Below are 25,547 nucleotides of genomic sequence, written 5' to 3'. Positions count from 1 at the left end.
GAGATGGTTGGATGGCATCACCAACTTGATGGACATCAGTTTGAGAAAGCTCCAGGAGTTGGTAATGGACAATGAAGCCTGGCATGCTGCAGTCCATGTGGTTGCAAAAAGTCAGACGTGACTGAATGACTGAACTGACTGGCTAACTGATAAAGATGAAAGTAAAACCACTGATGAATTCCTAGTGGCTACATTTCTTTAAATTTTGTTTTAATTAGAATTACACTTTAACTATAAAAGTGTTCAACTAAGGTCATTTAAAACATAAGAAATGACCACACAGTCACACTTAAGAGTTGTGCTTATGTAGGGAGAAAATGATTAAATTCCTGAGCCATATGCTTTCTCACACATTTTGACCATCCTGTGAAAGGTAATTGTGAACAAGTGTGTGCCATCCCCAGAAGAAAAATGCTCAGGGTCTTTTAAAGGCTATTGGGTAAATCTTTCTGGCCCCACTTCCTATCTGATGACAGATGGTTAGATGGAAGAGGAAAGTGATGACCTAAGAAGAAAACCAGCTTCTAGGAGCTATACCTTAAAAAATCCATGTTATTTTGATGAAATCTCAAGTGGAAGCCCATAAGCATGTATGGTTTTTAAAGGATTATCAGCTCCTGGAGAGAGTCAGATACATTCTGAGAGAGAAGAATATGTTTCAAATGATATGGTCCCCAGGAAACCAAACACCAGATCAAAATCTTATACAAGTTCATCTACTGAAGTGTGTTGATGTTTAACATTTTTTAAAGAAGAAATCACTTTGAAAAATGTACTCTTCTTATTCTCTACCAAAATCTGTAGGGCAATCATAAGTAAACATCAAGAATACTGGGTTTATTTAAAGTCCCTTCTGGCAGCCATTAGTTAACTTCCTTGTGTCATCTGTTAAATGTGGGTTATTTATTACTGGTTTCCTGGAGTGGCCATGAGGCTAATTAAGTCTATAATTTTTATGACAATTATCATACCTTTAGGAGAAAGGCATTTTGCATTACCTAGCATGAACAAGAAGGCTTAGAAAGATGAATAATGCATGAAGTCAAAATAAGAACTATAATATAGGCTGCAAGCCATCTTTAGCATGAGTCCAAAGAGTCTACAGGTGTTTTCTGTTAAGAGCAAATTTGGTATGTGAGTATGAAAATGTTAAATTGAGATGAAATATCTTATAGCATTTGTCCAAAATGTGTTCTAAATGTTGGGTTTTAACAAACATAAAAACTGACTACTGAAGACTCTTGATGTCAACAATATAGATATAATATAGCCATATAGTCATTGCTGAGGAATGGGCAATCCGATAGACCCTTCACTCCTGGGCTTCAGGGGGGCAATTAGCATAAAGCAAAATATGAAACTTCATTCTAACCAAAACACACTTTCATCAGTAGACACTGAGAAAAATTAGTCAGTGTGAAAAGAATTAGCAATGGCTTTGGAATCACACAAAATCAGTGTTGGATCTTCCCTCAATTATGGCAGAGCATGGGGCCAGTCAGGTTACCTGGGTGCGCCTACATGTCTTTATCTGTAATGTGGGGAACACTATCCCCTACCCACTGTCTTGCTATTCACTATGGAAATTGGATTATATAATGTTTTTAAAGCACCTGGAAGAGTCCGGTACATAACAGGCAGAACTCAATATCAGCTTTTCATTACTAAACTTTTTGACATTTTGAAAGGTAAAAATACATTAGCCTTACATATACAATGGATAAACAACAAGATTTTACTGTATAGCACTGGGAACTATATTCAGTATCCTTTAATAAACCATAATGGAAAAGAATATGGTGTACATACATATTACTGAATCACTCTGCTATATACCAGACACTAATACAACACTGTAAATCAACTATACTTCAATAAAATGATTTTTTTTAATTGTAAGGTGTTTTCCTAATAAGTAGTCGAAGTGGGATTCAAATCCAGGTTTAAGGATTCCATGGTCTATTTTCATACCGTTTCCATCCCACCTTGGTTGCCTATTTTACTAATGAAACCCTTCTAAAAATAAAAAATGTTGCAATTTTCCAAAATAAGTTTGATAAAGTTTAAAGAAACTACCCTTTTCCAAAGTAAGTAATAAAGTAAAAAAAGTAATAAAGTAAAAAAAAAAAAATCTAAACTATGACCTAAGTCAAGGCAGACTTATTTTAAAATCTATTATCAGACTCTATGCAACAGAAAGCTTTGTACATGAGCATAATAATCTCAAAAAGACTTGGGTTGATGCAACAAGAATTTTTAATTGCTCAAGGTTTCTACCACTGTAACAACATCTTTTAAATATTCTCCAAATTTCATAAGCCCATTGGGTATTTTGAAGCACCTATTACCTCCAAGGCAGAGATGTAAATATGCTTCACAAATATTCAGTGGTTATATAAACACATAAGGTCTTCAGCATTTCCAGAGGAACTATTTAACATGACTTTAATAATACAATTTTCTTAAGACATTGTCACTGCTTTTGCATATAAATACATTTTCAGACACATATTTTCATTGAGAATTTAGAATGAATTATATTTTATTAATATTTACCTTTTTAAAGACCCAACCAAAATGAGGAAGAATCTCACTTTGCATCACACTAGCTACAGTGATCACAGTCGACTTCCCACAAGAGTGCACCTGTGTTCCAAGGCCACTGGCATATATCAAGGCTTCCCTGGTGGCTCAAATGGTAAAGAATCTGCCTGCAATGCAGGAGACCCAGGTTCAATCCCGGGGTCAGGAAGATCCCCTGGTGAAGGAAATGGCAACCCACTCCAGTATTCTTGTCTGGGAAATCCCATGGACAGAGGAGCCTGATGGGCCACAGTCCATGAGGTTGTAAAGAGTCAGGCTTAACTGAGTGAGTGGCACATATTGAGATCAGATCAGATCAGTCACTCAGTCATGTCTGACTCTTTGCAACCCCATGAATCGCAGCATGCTAGGCCACCCTGTCCATCACCAACTCCCGGAGTTCACTCAGACTCATGTCCATTGAGTCAGTGATGCCATCCAGCCATCTCATCCTCTGTCGTCCCCTTCTCCTCTTGACCCAAATCCCTCCCAGCATCAGAGTCTTTTCCAATGAGTCAACTCTTCGCATGAGGTGGCCAAAGTACTGGAGTTTCAGCTTTAGCATCATTCTTTCCAAAGAAATCCCAGGGCTGATCTCCTTCAGAATAGACTAGTTGGATCTCCTTGCAGTCCAAGGGACTCTCAAGAGTCTTCTCCAATACCACAGTTCAAAACCATCAATTCTTCGGCGCTCAGCCTTCTTTACAGTCCAACTCTCACATCCATACATGACCACAGGAAAAACCACAGCCTTGACTAGACGAACCTTTGTTGGCAAAGTAATGTCTCTGCTTTTGAATATGCTATCTAGGTTGGTCATAACTTTCCTTCCAAGGAGTAAGCGTCTTTTAATTTCATGGATGCAGTCACCATCTGTAGTGATTTTGGAGCCCAGAAAAATAAAGTCTGACACTGTTTCCACTGTTTCCCCATCTATTTCCCATGAAGTGCTGGGACCGGATGCCATGATCTTCGTTTTCTGAATGTTGAGTTTTAAGCCAACTTTTTCATTCTCCACTTTCATTTTCATCAAGAGGCTTTTGAGTTCCTCTTCACTTTCTGCCATAAGGGTGGTGTCATCTGCATATCTGAGGTTATTGATATTTCTCCCAGCAATCTTGATTCCAGCTTGTGTTTCTTCCAGTCCAGCGTTTCTCATGATGTACTCTGCATATAAGTTAAATAAACAGGGTGACAATATACAGCCTTGATGTACTCCTTTTCCTATTTGGAACCAGTCTGTTGTTCCATGTCCAGAACCCCATGAATAGTATGAAAAGGCAAAATGATAGGATACTGAAAGAGAAACTCCCCAGGTCAGTAGGTGCCCAATATGCTACTGGAGATCAGTGGAGAAATAACTCCAGAAAGAATGAAGGGATGGAGCCAAAGCAAAAAGAATACCCAGCTGTGGATGTGACTGGTGATAGAAGCAAGGTCTGATGCTGTAAAGAGCAATACTGCATAGGAACCTGGAATGTCAGGTCCATGAATCAAGGCAAATTGGAAGTGGTCAAACAGGACATGGCAAGAGTGAATGTCGACATTCTAGGGATCAGCGAACTGAAATGGACTGGAACGGGTGAATTTAACTCAGATGACCATTATATCTACTACTGTGGGCAGGAATCCCTCAGAAGACATGGAGTGGCCATCACGGTCAACAAAAGAATCCGAAATGCAGTACTTGGATGCAATCTCAAAAATGACAGAATGATCTCTGTTCGTTTCCAAGGCAAACCATTCAATATCACAGTAATCCAAATCTATGCCCCAACTGGTAATGCTGAAGAAGCTGAAGTCAAACGGTTCTATGAAGACCTACAAGACCTTTTAGAACTAACACCCAAAAAAGATGTCCTTTTCATTATAGGGAACTGGAATGCAAAAGTAGGAAGTCAAGAAACACCTGGAGTAACAGGCAAATTTGGCCTTGGAATACAGAATGAAGCAGGGCAAAGACTAATAGAGTTTTGCCAAGAAAATGCACTGATCATAACAAACACCCTCTTCCAACAACACAAGAGAAGACTCTATACATGGACATCACCAGATGGTCAACACCAAAATCAGATTGATTATATTCTTTGCAGCCAAAGATGGAGAAGCTCTATACAGTCAGCAAAAAGAAGACCAGGAGCTGACTGTGGCTCAGACCATGAACTCCTTATTGTCAAATTCAGACTTAAATTGAAGAAAGTAGGGAAAACCACTAGACCATTCAGGTATGACCTAAATCAAATCCCTTATGATTATACAGTGGAAGTGAGAAATAGATTTAAGGGCCTAGATCTGATAGAGAGAGTACCTTATGAACTATGGAATGAGGTTCGTGACATTGTACAGGAGACAGGGATCAAGACCATCCCCATGGAAAAGAAATGCAAAAAAGCAAAATGGCTGTCCAGGGAGGCCTTACAAATAGCTGTGAAAAGAAGAGAAGCGAAAAGCAAAGGAGAAAAGGAAAGATATAAACATCTGAATGCAGAGTGGCACATATTAACTGGCCCCAAATAAAGGAGATTCTAAAATCTCAATTAACATCCATAGCACAAAAGAATGTAATTAGAAGGTAATGTAACGAAATTGAGGAAAGCAAAATGCAGGCACAATTAACAAGAATTACTCTCAGACCACTCAGGTAAATCTCAGGATATTTACCAGGTTGTTGATTTTTGTTCCAATAGAGGAGATAGAAACATCATTCATATCATTTGAAAATGCACTAGACTTGAAGATAGGAAAAAACTATGGAACTAAGATAATTGCAGCCCTCTAGAGATAAATTAAGCAGTACTGTAATTATCAGCAGTCATTTAGTGTTTGTTAAATTTTTTTCATTAATTATAGAAATAAATCAGCTTGATGAAAATTTGTTTTAAATAAGAGGGAAATAATGTATAAGTCCCCCACCTAAACCCACCTCTTGTTATTTTTGTGTATTTCTTCCATAATTTTTCTTTGCAATTTGCATGAATGGTAATCACAATACATAGCAACCTAATAGTTCACTTATCTCATCTTTTATCTAGACTTCACCAACAAGGCCTACTCATTCTTTCATCTCTTGAATCTATCTACCTGCCTTCACCCCTCTGCACAAGTAATACCCAAATCCAAGTCACCATTATTTCCCACCTAAACCACTTCAACAGCCTCTGAAATGAATCTCTACATTCTCTCCTACCGACCCCTCAAAAAAATATCCTCCTCAAGATTTAGAAGGCTATGGATGGTTTGACTTCTTTTCTTTAATCACTCTCTATTTGCTGTCTATGTTTTAGCATCTCACCACCTCCTTTCAGCATCTTATTTCACCAGGCTCTTCCCCACTGGCTGAGAAAGCTCTCTTCTCTCTAGGTCTCTCCTGTCCCCCAAAACCCATTCATCTCCTTTCAGGACTTAACTTATACTTTGCTCTTCAGAATGCTTTGCTTGACAACCAAATCTCATAATCCAGACCCAAATGTGTCCCCCCAAAATACTCTCTTCTAGTATCTCTTTCTTCTTCTTCTTCTTAACACATTATAATTGTAGCTTATTGATGACTTATGTAATTATTTCTTTTAACGGTGTCTTCCTCACTAAACTAGAAGCTCCATGAAATCAGGTACTGTTAATTTTTCTTTGCCCTTTTGTCAGCATCCAGTTGAGTCACTACCATAGAATAGGCAATCTATAATTTTGGATATCTGAATACACACACAGACAGTATTATATCATATTTCATTCATTTAACATTTTAAGGCCTTCTGTATATTTTCATCGTGTTTTGTGGTTACCATTTTTAATGATTTAACATTTAAAAATTAAATTTTCCATTAAAACCTGAATAACTTTTCCCAAATTCGAATCTATGAAAATACTTGTTTTAAAAACAATATGCGATCCTTTACATCTCATAAAAAATATATCCAGTATAGTCCATCAGAATATAGTTAAATTATATTAATCCAGACATCATAAATTTTACATTTATAAAAACTTTGACCAAAGTGAAGGTAAAGCTTACTTCTGCATTTTCTATTGAAGTAAAATTGAAAACAAAACTAGCTAAATAAGATTATCATCAGCAGCACCCTCATCATCAAAATATTTCAGGGGACTATTTACCTTACAGTTCTTTTTTTTCATTAAGAGGTAAGGAGAAGGGTCTAAAAGGTTTTATTTTCCAATCAGGTCCCAGTAATGCTCATGCTGCTGGTCTCTGACACCTCAAACAGCAAAGTTTTACTGAGGGATGACTTACATGTCATAAAATTCACCTTTCTAAACACATCCATTCTAATTATAAACAGATCAATACTTTTTAGTAAATTTATTGAATTGTGCAACGATCATTATAACCCAACGTTGCTGCTGCTGCTGCTAAGTCGCTTCAGTCGTGTCCGACTCTGTGCGACCCCATAGACGGCAGCCCACCAGGCTCCCCCGTCCCTGGGATTCTCCAGGCAAGAACACTGGAGTGGGTTGCCATTTCTTTCTCCAATGCATGAAAGTGAAAAGTGAAAGTGAAGTCGCTCAGTCGTGTCCGACTCTAGTGACCCCTTGGACTGCAGCCTACCAGGCTCCTCTGTCCATGGGACTTTCCAGGCAAAAGTACTGGAGTGGGGTGCCATCGCCTTCTTTAGAATGTCTTTATTACCCCAGTAAGATTTCTAATGACCATTTACAGTTACTCCCCATTCCCACCTCCAGTCCCAGGCAACGACTAATCTACTTTCCATCTTTATAATTTGCCTTTTCTGGGCATTCCATATAAATGGAATCACACAATAAAGAAAAAGATTATGAGAGACAATTGAAATAACACTAAAATAGACATGTGGCACCATCAGCCAGTTCCACTTCTGCAACTACTTACGATCTTGGGAAAGATGTTTAATTCCCTAGACACCCATTTCCTTATCTGCAAAATGATAGAGTTGCACTTGGAAAGTTGTCACTATTCCTTGCAGAGAATATTCTAAATCAGGAGTTTGGGGAGCTCTCCTTAGCCACCCTCTGTTGGACTTTGTACTCCAACACACATGAAATTCATTTTGCTTCAAACATAGCTATGATACAGACATCACAAATTCAAGAATTTAGCAACCATCTCAAGCATATAGAAGGCATTCATTTTCTGAATTAAACTGAACTGAATTTGGTTGCCTCCACAAGCTAGGTTTCCTTAATCCTGTAAGATCTGGGAATTTTTTTTTTATAAACTCTAATCTATTTGTAAAATGTTGAATAAATAAACTTTTTCCTAAAGATTATTTTCTCATTTTTTCAGAATCTCAAAAGGACTCTTTTTAATTTTAATCTTTTTAATTGAAGGATAATTTCTTTACAGAATTGTGTTGGTTTCTGCAAAACATCAACATGAATTAGCCACAGGTGTACATATGTCCCCTCTTTCTTGAACCTCTCTCCCACCTTCCTCCCCATCCGGCCCCTCTAGGTTGTTACAGAGCCCCAGTTTGAGTTCTCAAAGGGGCTCTTTTACCCACTGTCACTTCTATAAATAGCACAGGCTTGTGAGGTTAGTCTGTCTCTGAAAGATACTCAGCAATCAAAATTACACAAATTTTAATCTGGTTCACACCATGTCTGTGAGGAGGGAAATAGGAATCTTTCATCTAATGAGATTTTCATGTATAGCCAGAAAACCATTCCAACACAAATTATTAATCCATTGCACATGTTCCTGCTAGGTCCTGGAACATGGCCTCACATTCTTGTTTATACTTGCCCCCTTCTGTCTATGAATGAACACAGCAATACTCTTAGGTTGGACCTCTCAACCTAAATCAATGCTAACAAATGTTCAATATTTTCCTTATGTTTCCCTTTCCTTTGTTTACAAAAGCTACAAACTAAACAGGTAGTAAAATTGCTTATTTTAAAATGATGATTGCTACACATTTTATCTCCTTCATTAGTGGTTACCAAAACAAGGTCTCCAGGGGTCCTTAATGACTTGGCTCTTAGAATAGTAATGTTAATAACACGACAATGTCAATACTTCTGTGTCTGGCAAACATTAATAATCAGATCCCCCTGGGATCCCATCAAAAGCAGCAGCCTTAATGGGATCTTTGTGGCTTCAAACATAAGTAGGTTGGGTGGGTGGTACATGATGTCTCTCAGGTCTGCCCAGCCACAGTGGCCCCAATCAAAGAACATTTGAAAACGTCCTTTTTACATTTACCATTGCACTGGCAGGGAATTTCACATAAGAAATGGGAGCATATTTTCCAAGCATGGTAGTGAATTCAAACATTCTTAACTAATTATACATACAAATGTGACCTATTTTATAACATTATATATAGCTATACAAATACAAATTGTATCTATTCGGTTAGACCTAAATAATAGTTATTTTTCTAATTTAAGCCAACAATGCCTGTATTTTACTTTTTACTTCTCTTTCTTGTTTAATACTTCCAATTTCTCACTAAAAGATATGAAAGTTTACTTACTGAAGAATAACAAATACCCCTTCAGACTTCTGTTAACACAGCTCAGTTCAACTAGCATTTACTACCATAATGAATGGGATCCTACTTTCTAGTAGTAAAATACTACCTTTCATTCCAAAAATCATCCTAGTATGAGTCCTTCAATAGAACAGTTAATGGAAAGGAAAATCCTCCAACTGATATGGAAAATGACATTTCACACTGGTGTCCTATTTCTAAACAGAGTCCCACATAAAATACACATTTGGGGTTAGTTTCAGATTTGGTTGGGGGGATGGGAATTCAAAATGGAACTCACGCTAAAATGTTCTTAAAATTAATACCTGTTGGGCCTTTGACTATAAAGCCTACCCGTGGGTAAAACAAACATTTAAAAGGACTCTGACATCCTTCCAACACAGAATAGTGAGCTACAAAGTACATCTTTAATAAGCATTACTTGTTTAGGGGCAGAAGAGTGATGGAAAGATTTGGGAAGATCAAAGACCAACTTAAAAAACAACAAAAAAAGGTTTTCTGCTTAAGAGTCCCAGTAAGACACAGCTCTTCATCATACTTTCCATAATGTGCCTTATAATGCATGATTTGTATTTTGCTTCAAGATAATTTTAAAAGAAACATTCAAAGAGTTAATGCCCTAACGGTAAGGTTTTCTCCATCACCCGCTTTCTCATCAAGTGGCCCACACTATTGTGGAATGACGATTATAAATTACCATTCTGTGGTTAATATTCACTAGGGGAAATAAAAGCAAAAATCAGTTTTTAAGCAGATAGCAGTTACATTCTATAAAAATGACATAATTGTTCCTAAATAATAAGAACTGCTTTGAGGATCCAGAGAATAGAAAGTAAGACAATAAGATTCAAAATGTTTTTGGAATCCCTAAATTAATACATTTCAAATAGTACCCATCACCTTGTCATTAAACCTCAACATTAAACCCTGAATAATATAAGCTCGCAATTATGTGAGATTTTGTGAATAAGGCATTTGCTCCCATAAGTGGGTTTTAGAGGAATGTGGATATTTTGATGGAACTATATAACCATAGACATGCCCTTCCTTTTACCTTAATCTGTCAGACTGAGAAAAATCATGAGATTTTTAAAGCTGGTACTCCAATAACTAGTTTAGAACTGACAACTCAAATAGCTAGCTAAACATACGCTCATAGACACCCACTTCAATGCAGAAACAGTGACCTGTACTACTGACTATTCTACACAAATAATGATCCTTTGTCTTGCCGCCTACTCATCAACTGATTTTTTTTAAGGCATGTGTCTCTTTAAAGTATAATGACCCTTGCTGACAAGAGAAGCATACAACCCAGGATCCTCTGATAAATCTAACTCATAGCATGATGGACCTCTGAAGGATATCACAGTGAAATCAGTTGTTGGTGATGATAACATTCTTTAGCACATGCAGACCAACATACGAGTGTTAAACTTACAAGTAATTTCCTCATCTATAAGTGAAAATGACATGTGCATCTTCAATACATCAAAACCCCTCAAAACTACCCACAAAGTTGGTGAGACAGTTTCACTAGCTCCAGCAAAAGATGTGTGTTTAAGGCCTTCTCAGATTATCCAGGGAGCCCATGCTGGAGGAGTAAAGAAAGACTTTCAACTCACCAAACAATCAGCAATTGCTTCTATCTAAACTATCAAGGTTCACTGAGGTTTACCCAGAAGTCAGTCATAACATTTCATAGTATGGCTATTCCAAATACAAAAAGGCTCAGAGTTTCTGCCAAAAATTGACTCGGGACTGTACACAGTATAGACACACACACACACACACACACACACACACACACACACATACACCCCACACACACACACCCCACACACACACACTATAGTCATTGGGAAGGTGAAAAATCATGAAGGGAATTATCTGCAGCTTTTGAAATAGTGATGTGTGTTTTGGGAGTTCTCAAACTTAGGTGTTAAACATTTCCACAACAGCTTGTACCTACAGAGAGCTTCAGATTTATTTTTATTAATATCCGAGCATCACAGAAGCAGCTCAAATGCCACAAGAAGAATCTGTTTCTAAGGTAACTCACTAGGCACCCTCACATAAATAGCTTGGAAAATAGAGCTGCTCATTCTCCGACTGTAAAGTGCCCAGATCTGTTGAAGGACTTTTAGTATCTTCCCAACCTTCAACCTAATGTCTCCCATCACCAGCAATCAGCTAGCTGTGTAACATGGTCATTTGCTGGGTTAAATTCTTGAGCGAGGGACAATAACCCATCATCTAAATTGCAAGAAAATAAACAGCAAAGGATGGAAAATTTAAAGAGACAGATCTATTCCCTCTTGGGCAAGGAAAACAAGGAAATAGAGACAATAGGATGTAATTTAGAAACAAAATGTCTTTGTTAATAAATGCTGAAACTGGGTGATGGGTACCTGGGCTTCATTATACTATTCTCTATTTTCCTATAAGTTAGAAAGTGTCCATAACAAAAAGATATTTTTTAAATGAATATCTCTTCGCAGCCTCCCTACCATAATACACTGAAGGAAACAGGGATTCAAAGATATTAAGTAAGCTCCACTGATGGTTAATTTTATATGCCAACTTGGCTGGACCACAGTGCCCAGATCTTTGATCAAATATTACTCTGGATATTTCTGTGAGGGTGTTTTTTGTGCAGGAGATTAACAATTAAAATGGTGAACTTGTGTAAAGCAGATTTCCTTTCATAAAATGCATGGGCCAGACCTGATCAGCTGAAGATCTTAACAGAGAGTGACCTCCCCTGAGCAAGAAGGAAAGTCGCCAGTAGATGACCTTCAGACATCAAACGCAACATTCGCTTTTTCCTGGGTCTCTAGTGTATCAACCTGCCCTGCAGATTTGGACATGCTAGCCTCTGTAAGATAATAAGCTAATTCCTAAAAAACATAAAATAAAAACAAAAACAGAACCAATATAATGTATTTGTGTGTTTATCTCTCTCCACCCAACAATGAGCAAGATGTGTTCTACCACATCTAAGGTCAGTCTCTCCATCCTGTCAATTAGTCTTTATTTTAGGCCCTTATAGCATTTATAATAATTTATAATTATTTTATTTGCTTTTGCACTTTCAGTTTTGTCTTTCTGTCATTATCCAAAAGTGGAATTTCCAAGAGAGTGGGGACTATATCTCTTTTTATCATTTTTTTTCCAGGATTTAGAAACTGAGTAACATAACATTGATTCTTAATAAATAATGAGTGAATAGATGAGTGAATATTCTCAAACCAGTAACTTTTCAACTGCATTCTTTGGAATTTTTACCATCAAACAAGGTTCAATCAGTCCTACTTTGATGGGTTTGTTAAGAGCATTCTCGCTCATTTGTGTCTTAAGTCACCAAAACAAGTAACTAGACACCACAATGAATATTAACAAGGCTTATTCTGGTGTTTAAACTCTTAAGCTCCTTACAGCTTTTCATCTCAGGTATAAGTTGAAACATATGAAACTTCCAACCTACAAAAACAGTAATTTCAAAAGGTTCGACCTAATATAACACATACTTAGAAAAAATATGAAATAGCATAGCACAAATGAAAGCATTAAAATAGGAAGAAAAGATACTTTTCAATTTAGACTGTTACCCAGTGGACTTCCCCCTCTAGGCATTATTCTCCAGGTTGGGTCTTTTTTTGCATAAGCCTCATTGGGGAATGGTGACAAGAAGAAAAGAGGGGCTATTCCATTTATTCTACTATTTAAGGACAAAAAAGTACAATGAGGGGAGATGATGGGAGGGGTTGAAGGTTTCAACTTAAAAATAGCTAATTCATAATTTTAAAACAAACTGTTGTACAATCCAAAAGTTTATAAATTGTATCAAAAGCATTTCAGTAGTATTGACAGGTTTTAATCATCCTATTGGAAAAAGGAGGGAGGGGCATATTTAGCCTTTTCTTGATGCCAACAAAGGTCCATCTAGTCAAGGCTATGGTTTTTCCAGTGGTCATATATGGATGTGAGAGTTGGACTATAAAGAAAGCTGAGCACCAATGAATTGATGCTTTTGAACTGTGGTGTTAGAGAAGACTCTTGAGAGTCCCTTGGACTACAAGGGGATCCAACAAGTCCATCCTAAAGGAGATCAGTCCTGGGTGTTCATTGGAAGGACTGATGCTGAAGCTGAAACTCCAATACTTTGTCCACCTGATGCCAAGAGCTGATTCATTTGAAAAGACACTGATGCTGGGAAAGATTGAGGGCAAGAGGAGAAGGGGACGATAGAGGATGAGATGGTTGGATGGCATCATTGACTCAATGGACATGGGTTTGGGTGGACTCTGGGTATTGGTGATGGACAGGGAGGTCTGGCATGCTGCGGTTCATGGCGTCACAAAGAGTTGGACACAACTGAGCCACTGAACTGACTGACTGATTCTAAAATACTTGATTCATTTAAAATTCATCTGATCAGTCCAAACCCAAAACCACCCCCACAGACCTGCAGGCAAAGAAAACACAACTTTAAAGACAGCAAACAAAACCTCCCAGAAAAGAGAATGAATTGTATTGCTTTTATATTATCCTTTAAAACACCTTTTTCAATGTATACTTTATTCATCAATCATACTAAACATGAAGTACAAAGAAACCAACACTGTTTATTTACAACTGCAGGATGGGTACTTGGGTAAATGTCCTTCTCTATCTTAAGAAGCTAATAATGATAATGATGATGAAACTATCCATATACAATATCAATACCCTTTATATATATATTTACATCTGTTTCAGATCCTGATTCATACCATCTGTAAAATTTGTCATTGCTCTTTCTTACTTGGGCATAAAAGGAAAATGGAATATAGGCACAATCATTCAGAAAACAATGGAAAGTTACAAAGATGGACAGCCAAATTCTTCTGTCTGGGTCCAATTTACTAAAATTTTGTAAACTCAGAATCTAGAGTATAAATTACAGATGGTTATAATTTGACAACTTTGAATAATCTTATAGACACTTTTTCTAAATACTTTTTCCTTTTTTAAAATCCCTGTGCAGAAGTCATCTGCTAAGAGTGCCATGGTATACATGGGGTGAGAGGGGAAGCATCGTAAAGGAAGAGCTTGCCTGCTGACCAAGGTAGAACTGAAATAAACCACTCAGGGAGAGAAATAGGTGGGGAACCACCAGATGGATACTTTGTGGGCAGAAGTAAATGTGAATTGGGCCAGCATTAACATTGCTCAAACTCTATCCTTTCCAACTTGAAAGGGGATGTTAGCAATGAACACACCCCTTCCATCCATGGCACTCCACTGCAGCCATACCTTTAAATTACTTGGTATTCTTTCTAAACCTGCAAAGTTTGCCTCATCACTGTCACTCCCTATTCTGATATAATTAGTTTGCAGTGGGATTTGATCACTGGTTGTTTTTAAAAGCCTCCCAGGATTGAGACTCAGTGTAGTTCAACTGGGCTCACAGCTGGGAAGCACTCTGTCTGCTGATTATAGTCTATACCAAAAATATCTGACCAGCTTTTGTTATCTCTCTTTGTAAGAATCATTCTAACCCAGAAGGAGAATGTGAAATACCACTGTTAAAGGAAAATGGAGAAAGAAAAAATTTCTATTCAATTCTTCATCCACTCTCCTAATGCTAAATGGTGGTCCCTAAAAAGATATGTCCATGTTCTAGTCCCTGAAACCTTGAATGGTGGAAGGATATTTGCAGGTGTGACTATGTTAAGGATCTTGAGATCTTCCTAGATTATCAGGGTAAGACCTAAATCCAGTGACAAGTGGCAGAGAGAAGACACACACAGAAGGTAATGTGAAGATGGAAGCAGAGACGGGCATGATGCAGGCACAAGCCCAAGAATGGCAAGGATGATTGGCAGCCACTTGAAGCTGGGAGACAGTGTGGACACCTTGATTTCAAACCTCTGGTCCCCAGAACTGTGTGGAAAATCAATTTATGTTCTTTTAAGACACCAAGTTTGTGATAATTTGTGTGGCAGCCACAGAAAACCAAACCATCCTCCAAATCCTCCCTTTCCCCTACTTTCTCCCATCCCAGAAGTTCAAAAGCATGAAAGAGTGGCTTGCATTGAGAAGAACAGGTGGGCAAAAGAGCAGTGCAATTAAGACCCTAGCCTCTGACATTAGTCCGTTTTTGGATATGAGTCTCCACTTTGCCACTTAATACCTTGGAAAACAATTCATCTCTCAAAGCCTCTGTTGCCTCATCTATAACATGGAGATTTTAATAGTATCTACTTACTGAATTATGCTGTAGAAAGGTTGTACATGAACATACTCTGACCTAAATGCAGAACTGAAACCAAAAGTATCTGACAACCACAGCCATCATGACCCAAGCAGAAAAAGGTGGGGCTGATAGGAGCTCCTGCTAGACCAGAAGTTAACCATCCCATTGAAAGTGAAGGGATGGCAGTAGTCTTGAGGAGGAACTGACCTCCTCAAGGTCAGTTGGGCTTTCCAACCAACTGGTAGGTAGGGAGACACTGTCACATGTGAACCACCTCACTCCCGAGCTCCAGCTGACACAGCTGACTGCTGAGCCCTGGCTGAGCACCAGCTTTGCTTAAATGTACAAAAGCTGTCAACACCCTGTCTGGGTTTCCCAGGTGGCACTAGTGGTAAAAAAAAAAAAACAAAAAAAACCATCTGCCAGTGCAGGAGACATAAGAGGTGCAGGTTCGACCCCTGGGTCAGAAAGATCCCCTGGAAGAGGTCATGGCAACCCACTCCAGTATTCTTGCCTGGAAAATCCCATGGACAGAGGAGCCTGGTGGGCTACAGTCCATAGTGTCACAAAGAGTTGGACCCAGCTGAAGCAACTGAGCATGTAGATATATGCTGTCTCATGGGGCTCTTGTCTCTGTCACTCCCACGCTCTCCCATGCTCTGTGGTGAGACACTAAACTTCAACTTGCTTCCTCAAAGTCAGTCAGTCAGTTTCGTTTGGGATCAATAATCAGTTTGGGGGATTAGCACTCCCACTCCATGCTCTTGTTCATCAGAGAGCAATGGGCACAGATGTGTGCTCATTTACTATGATGTGGTATTCCTCCCTGCTGGCTCCCCTGACCCGCAGAGGAGTGTCAGCCTCTGCCTCTACAGCCTTCCCAGGGAAGGCTGTGTACCTGCAGTACCTCCTAGGATCCTTCCAGGCAAGACAGGTACATAATTTGAAGACCCAGTGCAAAAATGGAAGGATCTTTGGTTCAAAAACCATTAAGAATTTCAAGAGGGCAACAGCAGAGCACTAACCCGAGAGAAGCGTCCCTTTCCGGCATGGGGCCCTGTGCAACTGCACAGTTTATGTGCCCGTGAATCCAGTCCTGGCTCCAGGAGGCCTCAGGTGCTGTGCTCCGCAGCCTCTGAAACAGGCCACCTCACCACAAGGTGCAATTACTCCCTAGCAGGAAGACAGTGACTCTTAGACCTCTACTGTCTTCTCCCCAGAGGGTCATGCAGAAACTCCTAAACTCTATGTGACATGAGCTACTCAATGAGGAACTGTGCTAGAAATCTTCTCCAGGTCTCTTTCCTCGCATCCCCACCAGTATGTTCCACCTCTGCAGCAGCCACGCTGGGCCCACATGGGACCCGTGAGAGGCAGTCTCCAGCCACCCTCCACAAGGGGACGCACATGGCGCTCTGCTTTTCGTCGCTTCCTTGGGCCGTGTTGGACTCCGATCTCACTACGACCATGGCAGGTGGCCCCACACCCGCCACCCTTTTTAGGATCCAGGCAACTTTCAAGCCCTCCAAATCTCTTTTCCTGTATCCATCCAAGCCATGGGCTGCCCTTCCCAGTGGTGGAAAGCCTTTCTTCTTCTCCTCCCTGCCTGGGAGGAACCACCCTCCTATACATCCTCCATCCTTTTTATACTGTGCTTCTGGAAATTAAGCTCTCTGCTCCAACTTCTAAATGTTGCCTTTGATACATAAAGAAAGCTTCGGAGGGAAAAACAAACAAAACAAAATCTTATCTCTCTTTCAAAGCTAAGATTCTTTAAAAACTATTATTTCACCATGGGATTTTTATTTTTAATCAACTTTTGTCTCAACACTGAACATTTCCACCAATTAAAAATGAATAAAATTTTTAAAAAACACTGAACAATGGCTTCTTTGTGACATCCCATATCTACCCCCCCAAAGCAATCACTACCAATAAATAACACAAGTACTTTGCATTAATAAGTCTAATAATCCATGTAACAGATTTAGCAAGTGTATGAATAGTAAATGCTAAATAAATGATAGCCATCAATTATCATCATCTAATTATTATTATTACCTATGTTATTAGGAAGAAACTGTTTCAGTTCTTTATCCCTTACCTATATTTAAGATAAATGATATGCAAAAATCCATTGAATTTTGAAAAAAATATATAGCCTAAAAGGCATTTTTGTGGAGTAAATTATTTTATACAATGGGTTCAGAAAATAAACTGTCATGTCTGCTTCTCTAATATTATCACAGAAACAAAAAAAAATTATTTTATTCTTCAGAACCTCACACATATATTAGATTATAATGATTAGGTTGCTAATATCCAGCCATTTTTTGATCTATAAAAATGGAAATTTCATATGGTTCAACCTCAAAGTAAGATGGCCTTGTTGGTTTTTAATCATTTTCATTAAGTCTCCTCCATTCATAGACTGAGACCTAGAGAAGAAATTGCTATGGTAACCCCAAGGATCAAATAGGACTGCATTATAGCGATGGGGAGAAACCTAGCCCAGACTCATAAATTTGCAAGTGAGGACTTAAGCCCCAGAGAAGTGAAGTGAACCTCCCAAAATACCACAGCCAATTAGTGGCAAAACTAAGCTCTGGCTGTCTTCACTGTGTTCCTTTCTACCATACCAGGCTGCCTTCCTCCCTTCCTAACATTTGTCAAAATATGTTAAGAACATCCCATCTTCACTGAGAAGTCAGGGCTCTGCGGATGATAATTAAGGCAGACATCAAAAGTTAGATAAAATCTGGGCTAGAGGCACATTTTTCAAAGACTCTTGATCAATAATAATTAAACTTTCAAAGGAGAAATGTCAAAATGAAGGTGTTTGTTTCTTCGTTGTAATTTGTAGATTCTCCTGATTAAACTATTTTTAAAGCTCCCTTCAGTTGATCCCACTCTCAGTGTTGCTTGAGCTAACAGCTTCTGGTTCATGCTTTATTGTTATTGTTTCAATATTATCTTCGACTTATTTGCAAGTATAATTCATAATTGTCTCTAAATTACTCAGATAACATGTCAAACAAGACAAAAGAAAATAATCTTAAATAGCTCTAACCTTAGTTCTTTGTACTAATTAAAGTCTGAAAAGGAGAAAACATCACCAACTTTAATCTCCCAATTTAAGTAATGAATACAATGTGTTCATGTGTGATGTCACTCCTAGAATCCACTACTGCGACTGGAATTGTGTTAATACTACACAACTATGGTTAAAGTTCTATTAGGTCTTTTACCATAGGCATCATGCTGGTATCTTTACAAAATTAATTCACATAATCGAGACCAACCCTGTAAGGGGTGTGTTGATGACCCCGATATACAGATAAGGAAAACATTTAGAATGGTTCCATAATTTGCCTCGGTCATACAACTAGTGAGAGTGAGTTGCTGAAAGAGGAAAGAATCACTATGAACCATAACTCCATATCACCTCGTGACCAAGCAGAAGTTTCACCTATGTCCCAGCTGAGACAATAGTGCTAAAGCATTTGTAAGTCCAAGATTTCACATGAAAACTTCTAATTTAAATATTCCACTCTATTTTCCACTCTATTTTCAGAAGACAAGCCAGATGTCCCAAGTGGAGTTCAAAAACTAAGGCTACTGAAACAGTAGGAATGCCAAATCAACTGTCAGAACTACACTTTACACCCCTTCCATTATTCTCCCCTATGGTAATTTTAAGAGACATCGCACACTCTTTGATACTGTGTTGGGGGCCAGAGTGAGGCACTCGGCCCGTGGCAAAGGTCATGAGGAAGGAGGCTCGACATACGCAAAGGCGGGAGGGATCGAGCCTCAGGAGTCCCCCTGGAAATCCTCGAGCATCTACCCCCATAACCAGAGCCTGCCTACTTTACTACTTTGTGCTCTCACCTACACCTCTGACTTTACGGGGGGCTGTCCCCCACCACCTCTTTTGGAGAAGGAGTTAACTTAGAGCTCCAGTTAATAATAATTCCTGGGTGTGACAGGAGTGTTTCAACCTACAAACTCCTCTGAAGGTTCTCTAGCCTGCCTGACAGGCTTGTCCGGCCACATGTGATTGCTCACAGCCTCCCAACCATGAGAGGCATGAGATGCTTTAAACCTTCTAAAAACAGGTTCCTTAGAAAAGTTAGAAAACTATTAGTATAAGTATAGTGGGCTGATTAGAAATCGTATTGGTGAAGAGTTTTTCATTTGTTGAGCCAATGTTTGTTGCTAAGTCTCCACATCCCCTGCCCTTATACACATTAATGAATATATAAAAGAAATAAATATTAACCTTTGATATAAATCACGTTAGACCTTAGGCTAAGTAAATTCTTTCCTTAACTAAAACCCACTATACCCTCACCCTATAAGAATGTACCTTTATTTGGGTGGCATCTGTTTTAAGAATAATCACCCCTGGAGAAATAAGTGTCCTGGTTGACTGACCACTGTCACAAGGAGAGGGTCATAAATTGTCAGCAGGCCCCCTGGCCAGAAGATGATGTAACATCCCTAAGACCTCTGTATACATTTGTATGAAGCACCTGACTTTGATAAAAGTCAGGACTGCTGACCCCGCGTGACTTTTGCAAAACATCTCAGTGTATAAAAGTAGACCATGGAAAATAAAGAATTGGGATCAGTTTCTCGAAATACTGGTCTCCCTATGTCGCTCTCTCTCTCAAACTCTGGCTGAGTTTCCATCTGGAGCGTGGAACCTGCCATGCTTACTAATTATGCCTGGGCTTCTAAGATCCGACCGGGAAGGCCTCAGTATCTCCTCTCCTTCAGGAGAATGGAAGGACGCCTGCGGCCTACGTAAGTGGTGCAAGCTTCTTGTCTTGAAGTTTTATTGGTCTCCCGCGTACACCAAGCTACTCAGCCTCTTTTCTGCACTGAATTTTCCTACTGAGCTATCCTCATTCTATTACTCTTTACATCTCTAATTAATATCTAATTGAAGCTATTGTACCCTGATCCTCGCCAACGCAGTCCCCGCTTCGAACTCCCTGGATCAGCTGGGGCTGGCCCCCGGCAATACTGTTTCCTTAAAAAGTGGAACTTAATCCCCCTTCCCCTGAAGATAGACTGTACTTAGTAAACGACCAGAATGTGGTGAAGGAGGTATTGAATGACCTTCCTAGACTAGGTCATTAAAAAACTGACTTCCTCTTGCTCTCCTTTCTTGGATCTTTCACTCTGGGGGAAGCCAGCTGCCATGTGAAAAATACATTCAAGCAGCTCTGCGGAGGGTTCACATAGCAACTAAAGCCTTCTGCCTGGAAGTGAGGTCATCAGCCCCAATCAAGCCTTTAGATGACTGCAGCTGACATTCTAATTGCAGCATCATGAAAAACCCTGATCTGTAATAACCACTCAACTAAGCTAACCCCATATTCATCAACTTTGAAAACTGTGAGATAATAAATATTTGTTGTGGGGTAAAGACTCTGATGCTGGGAGGGATTGGGGGCAGGAGGAAAAGGGGACGACAGAGGATGAGATGGCTGGATGGCATCATGGGCTCGATGGACGTGAGTTTGAGTGAACTCCGGGAGTTGGTGACGGACAGGGAGGCCTGGCGTGCTGCGGTTCATGGGGTTGCAAAGAGTCAGACACGACTGAGCAACTGAACTGAACTGAACTGAATTTGTTAAAGCAATAAGTAATTAATACATGACAGCAAAGTGAAAGTGTTAGCTGTTCAGTCATGTCCAACTCTTTGCAACTCCAGGGACTGTATCCCACCAGGACCCTCTGTCTATGAAATTCTCTAGGCAAGAAAACCACAGTGGGCTGCCATTTCCTCTCCCAGAGGATCTTCCTGATTCAGGGATCAAACCCAGTCTCTTACATTGCAGGTGTATCTTTACCATCTGAGCCATCAGGGAAGCCCCATGTTCATCAATTTGAAACTGTAAGATAATAAATATTTTTGTGGGGGGTAATTTGTTAAAGTAATGGTAATTAATACATATTTATTCCTAAATTATGCCTTTTATTATAACAAAGTGAACAAGTTAAACCATATCTACATAAGGTACCATATCAAAAAATCAAATATTGTCCAGGCTGTGGGATAGCTAAGGGCTGTTTTCCTCAAGGCCTTGCCCCAGCTCAAAAACCTAATGTAAGACTGTCCCTCCACCAGTTCTGTCATGCCCCACCCATGGGCCATGGAGGGCAAGAGAGAGAATCAGACTAACAATTTTTTTTTTAAGCCAAGTGGTTACCTATAAAATAAGAGCACTATCTTTAAACGTCCAGCTTTTGTGTGATTATAATCACTTTGTGATAACATTCTGTATCACAAAGTTCTATCCTTCAGTAATTGAAAATAGAATATGTTCTTTAAGAGCTGGAAGCCAATTATTTCTTTTAGTGTGTTATTTTCCCCATTAAATTGAAGGAAGGAAGTTAGTAAATGGTGTAGTAGATTCAATGAACTTAAAATCTCCCTTTAGAAAAATGACTGTTGCCATACGATGGGGAATGGCCCTAAGCACTGAAAATCTCAGAAACATCAAACCAAAGTGAAGGGTCAATATCATTCCAAAATAATGAAACCAAAACACATCAAGGCTCTTGTCAATCAAAATCCTTTTTTTTTTTTTTTTTCCTTTTCCTTCAAGCATTAATCAGAGGGAAACTCAACACAGACATCTAAAAAGCTAAGAAGACGGGAAGCGGTGGTCAGCCTTTTCCCATCTGCTCTTTGGACCCTAAAGAGAGCATTACTTTCCTAAAGCTAATGTATTCTTTGGTAATGTCCATTCATCATGCCACCACAGCAGCTGCTAAACTGCTCATGTGTGATTTCTTAATGGGGTCCATCCAGGAACAGTGACATTCCTTCCCTGACCAAAACCACAGCCAATGCCAAGCTCAGGAGACTGCGAAGCATAATGCTTACCTGGCCCTTCGAAGATTCCAGTCTTGTCTTTAGAGTGCTTTCTCTTCCCGCGTTGCTCCAGGCATGGAAGGCCTCCTGCGGTCTCGAAACTCAGCTTCTTGTTGATGAAGAGGAAGAGGACAACCAGAAGAACAAGAAAGACCCCAGCTGCAGACAAGAAGCCGATGGCCTCGGGAGGGACTAGCAAGAGAACACAAAGGAAAAAATATCACCAAGTGAACCACCTTTTAGTTCTAACAACTGATCAAAGTTATCTGGAATCTTCACAATTATTAGAATGCCAGATACTCTACAAGTCCTGACCTGCTGGCATCCCAGAACTGTGTACAGGGGAAAGGAAAAGGACTATTGCCAGGTGCATCAAGCTAGGCTGGTTCCTAGATGACAGACCTCCATTCCTTTACACATGTGGCTTCTTCTGCCTATAATATAACTCCTCTAGCCCCTATCCTTTGCTTAATATTCAACATCAAGCATGCAAGCTATTAGATATCAGTCAAATGGGTTGAGCTTGAAATGGCTGACCAGTGTTATAAAAGCAAGTCTTTTAAAAATACAACTGCCTAAATCTTAGAAAAACTAATTACACAAGACAAAGTTGCAGACATACATCCGTCAAATTAGCAATTGGAGGAAAGTCATTTCCTGGATATGGTTTTTCTAATTCAAATAAGCAACACATGAGGGTGATGATTACCAACGGTGACAAGAAAATTCCTAATCTGTGCATCCATATTATAAATTAGAATTATATTTTGAAAGCTAATATTTTAGACTATTAGAAGATAAATTTCCATCTTCCCCTGTCCCTTCCTCATCAAAAAATTCCCAAGCTTTAAATGACTCTGTGCTCCCCAGGTCCATAGTCCCAGCTATTGAGTTCAGCTGTGAGGTACATAGAACAGAAAGGTCAGAGCTAGTTTCAGGTTGAGAAAAGACTCCTTCAAAGAAATGTCATTTGAGTAAAGACAACATTTCATAAAGAAATCCAAAAATCAAGTTGTATAAAGGAATCAATCACAAAGCAGGTGTCAGGAAGAGTTATTCAAGGCAGTTGGGTATATGTGAAAGCTTATGAAAATGACTCTCCTGAGAGTAGTTTTAATCCTTGAGCAGGTTTAATATGTGGATTAATAATATGAAGAGATAATATCCAGGTTGTGCTACCTTCCAGATAAAGAGAGAGAGGATGAATCAAACCAGTCCCAACTCCTATGAAAAGAAAATAAATGGCACTGCCTCACTAAATCAATTTAGTGGCAAGCCAGAGAAAGAACAAACAAGACAAAAATAGCGTTGTAATCTGCAAAATGATAATAGTGCCTGCTTATCAAAACCAACATATATTGTGAATTTAAAAAGTATGCATGCATTGATTATTCCCTCTGCCTCTAGAGGTAACACAGGTAGCAACGTTTACTGGCATGGGTTCAGCAGTCACACCTCCTGGGAAGAAATCACAATCTGCCACTTATTATCTGTGTGGCCTTGAGCAAATTATTTAACCTCTCTGTGCTTCAGTTTTCTAAGTAATAAAAGAAGACAATAAATATAAAACACACGGAAAATAACCTGTATGGCACCTAGCACATAGACAGTTCTCAAAAAGGAACTAACATCTTCCTCAGTAGCATCATTATCGGCTTCGCAGACCTTTTAAAATACCTAGGGGCAATCAAATATGAGATGGATGTGTTGCTTTGTACACAGGCTGTGCTCCACACCCCTTTCCCTCTCTTGCATTAATTATCCCAGAGGGATGGGGAAGGGATAAAGTAGGAGCCTGAGAATAGCAGCTACAAACTACTACATATAAAATAGATTAAAAAACAAGGTCCTATTGTATAGCACCAGGAACTATATTCAATAACCTATAATAAACCATAATGGAAAATGATATGAAAAAAGAATATGTCTGTATATTTTTGCTTAATCATTTTGCTGTACACCTGAAACTAACACTGTAAATCAACTACACTTAAAATCATCTCTATCTCCCCCCTCCCACCAATTCTTGTATTTTCAACTACTTCCCTTAGTAGATACCATATTGTTTTCACCTGCATTAAAAATTCACTGTGTGTCTCCCATCCTTAAGAGCCCTTCCTCGCCACCATATGCTCTCTTCAACCATAGCCCTGCTTTTTCCTAGTCACAACTGACCATCTTCAGAGTACCCTACATTCACCTCCACTTTCTTACCTCCAAAGCCTCTAGGATCCTTTACCCAGATTCCCACTGATCTCCAGGTACCCAGCCTTACCCACCACAAATCCCTTTTCCACATAGCAGCCCGACTGATCCTTCTGAAATAAGTCTGATTTGTTCAATTGCCCCACTAAAGCCCTCTGCAGTGGGTTTAATTGTGACCCCCAAAAGAGACATCCACTCTGAATCTCAGAATGTGACATTATTTAAAACAAAAGGGCTTTGCAATGTAATTAGGGTAGGATCTTCAGATGAAATTATCCAGGATCAGGGTGGGCCCTAAATACAGTGATAAGTATCCCTAAAAGACACTGAAAAGGAGAAAACACAGAGAGAAGATGACCATGTGAAGATGGGAGAAAAGATTGAAGTTATGAAGCCAACTGAGGAATGCCAAGGCTTGCCAGCAGCCACCAAGAACTAGGAGAGAGCCCTGGAAGAGGTACTCTCTCAGAGATTCCTGAGGAATCAATTTTGCTGATATCCTAATTTTGGACTTCTGGCCTCCAAAACTGTGAGAGAACAAATTTGTTGTCTTAAGCTGTCAAGCATTTGGTAATATGTCATGTTAACCCTCAGAAACTAATTTACCCTCCAACAGCTTCCCATCACCCATAGGACAAAACTTGAACTCCTCATCTTGGTTTGTGAGACTTTTCACGACCTAGCTGCTGTTTCTAGCCTTTATCACTCATCACTCCCCAGCATCAAACTCTTTGTTGCCATCATATTCATCTATTTCTGGTTGCCCAAACATAGCTCACCTCCAGACCTTTGGAGAGACTATTTCAAATCCATGGAATGACTGTGCACTCTCTACTGTCTAACACTGATACTAGACTTCCTCTGAAAGCCTTTTTTGTTCCTCTTGACCAGGCTGGATGCTTCTACTATGAGTTTCCACCCACTGAGACTTCAATAGATTTTTCAAGTGTTTTCAAATGTTAAATTTTCAACTTCATAAGAACAAGGACTTTGCCTCAGTTACCCGATGTGCTCTCAGCAGCTAGCCTAGGAGATGCATGATACATATTTGATGCTTAAATAAATATTGAATTCTTCTGTGCTATGACATGTTGATACATGGAAAGAAAATATATGCCTCAAGTAGGTCAGTAACACT

General features: G+C 39.3%; 1 protein-coding gene across 1 annotated transcript in view; it reads right to left on the bottom strand.

Moving 5' to 3' along the window:
* SYT16 (synaptotagmin 16) overlaps positions 1 to 25,547 on the bottom strand; it is a 305,114-nt gene that overhangs the window by 126,481 nt on the left and 153,086 nt on the right. The window contains exon 3 of the mRNA XM_061429769.1: positions 22,217 to 22,420. Within this exon, the coding sequence (XP_061285753.1) occupies positions 22,217 to 22,420 (204 nt within the window). The remainder of the gene's footprint in view (positions 1 to 22,216; positions 22,421 to 25,547) is intronic.

This window comes from Bos javanicus, chromosome 10, assembly GCF_032452875.1.
Source record: "Bos javanicus breed banteng chromosome 10, ARS-OSU_banteng_1.0, whole genome shotgun sequence".
NCBI classification, from domain to species: domain Eukaryota; kingdom Metazoa; phylum Chordata; class Mammalia; order Artiodactyla; family Bovidae; genus Bos; species Bos javanicus.
The sequence above is the reverse complement of the archived record's forward strand: the minus strand, read 5'-3'. Positions and strand labels throughout refer to the sequence as shown.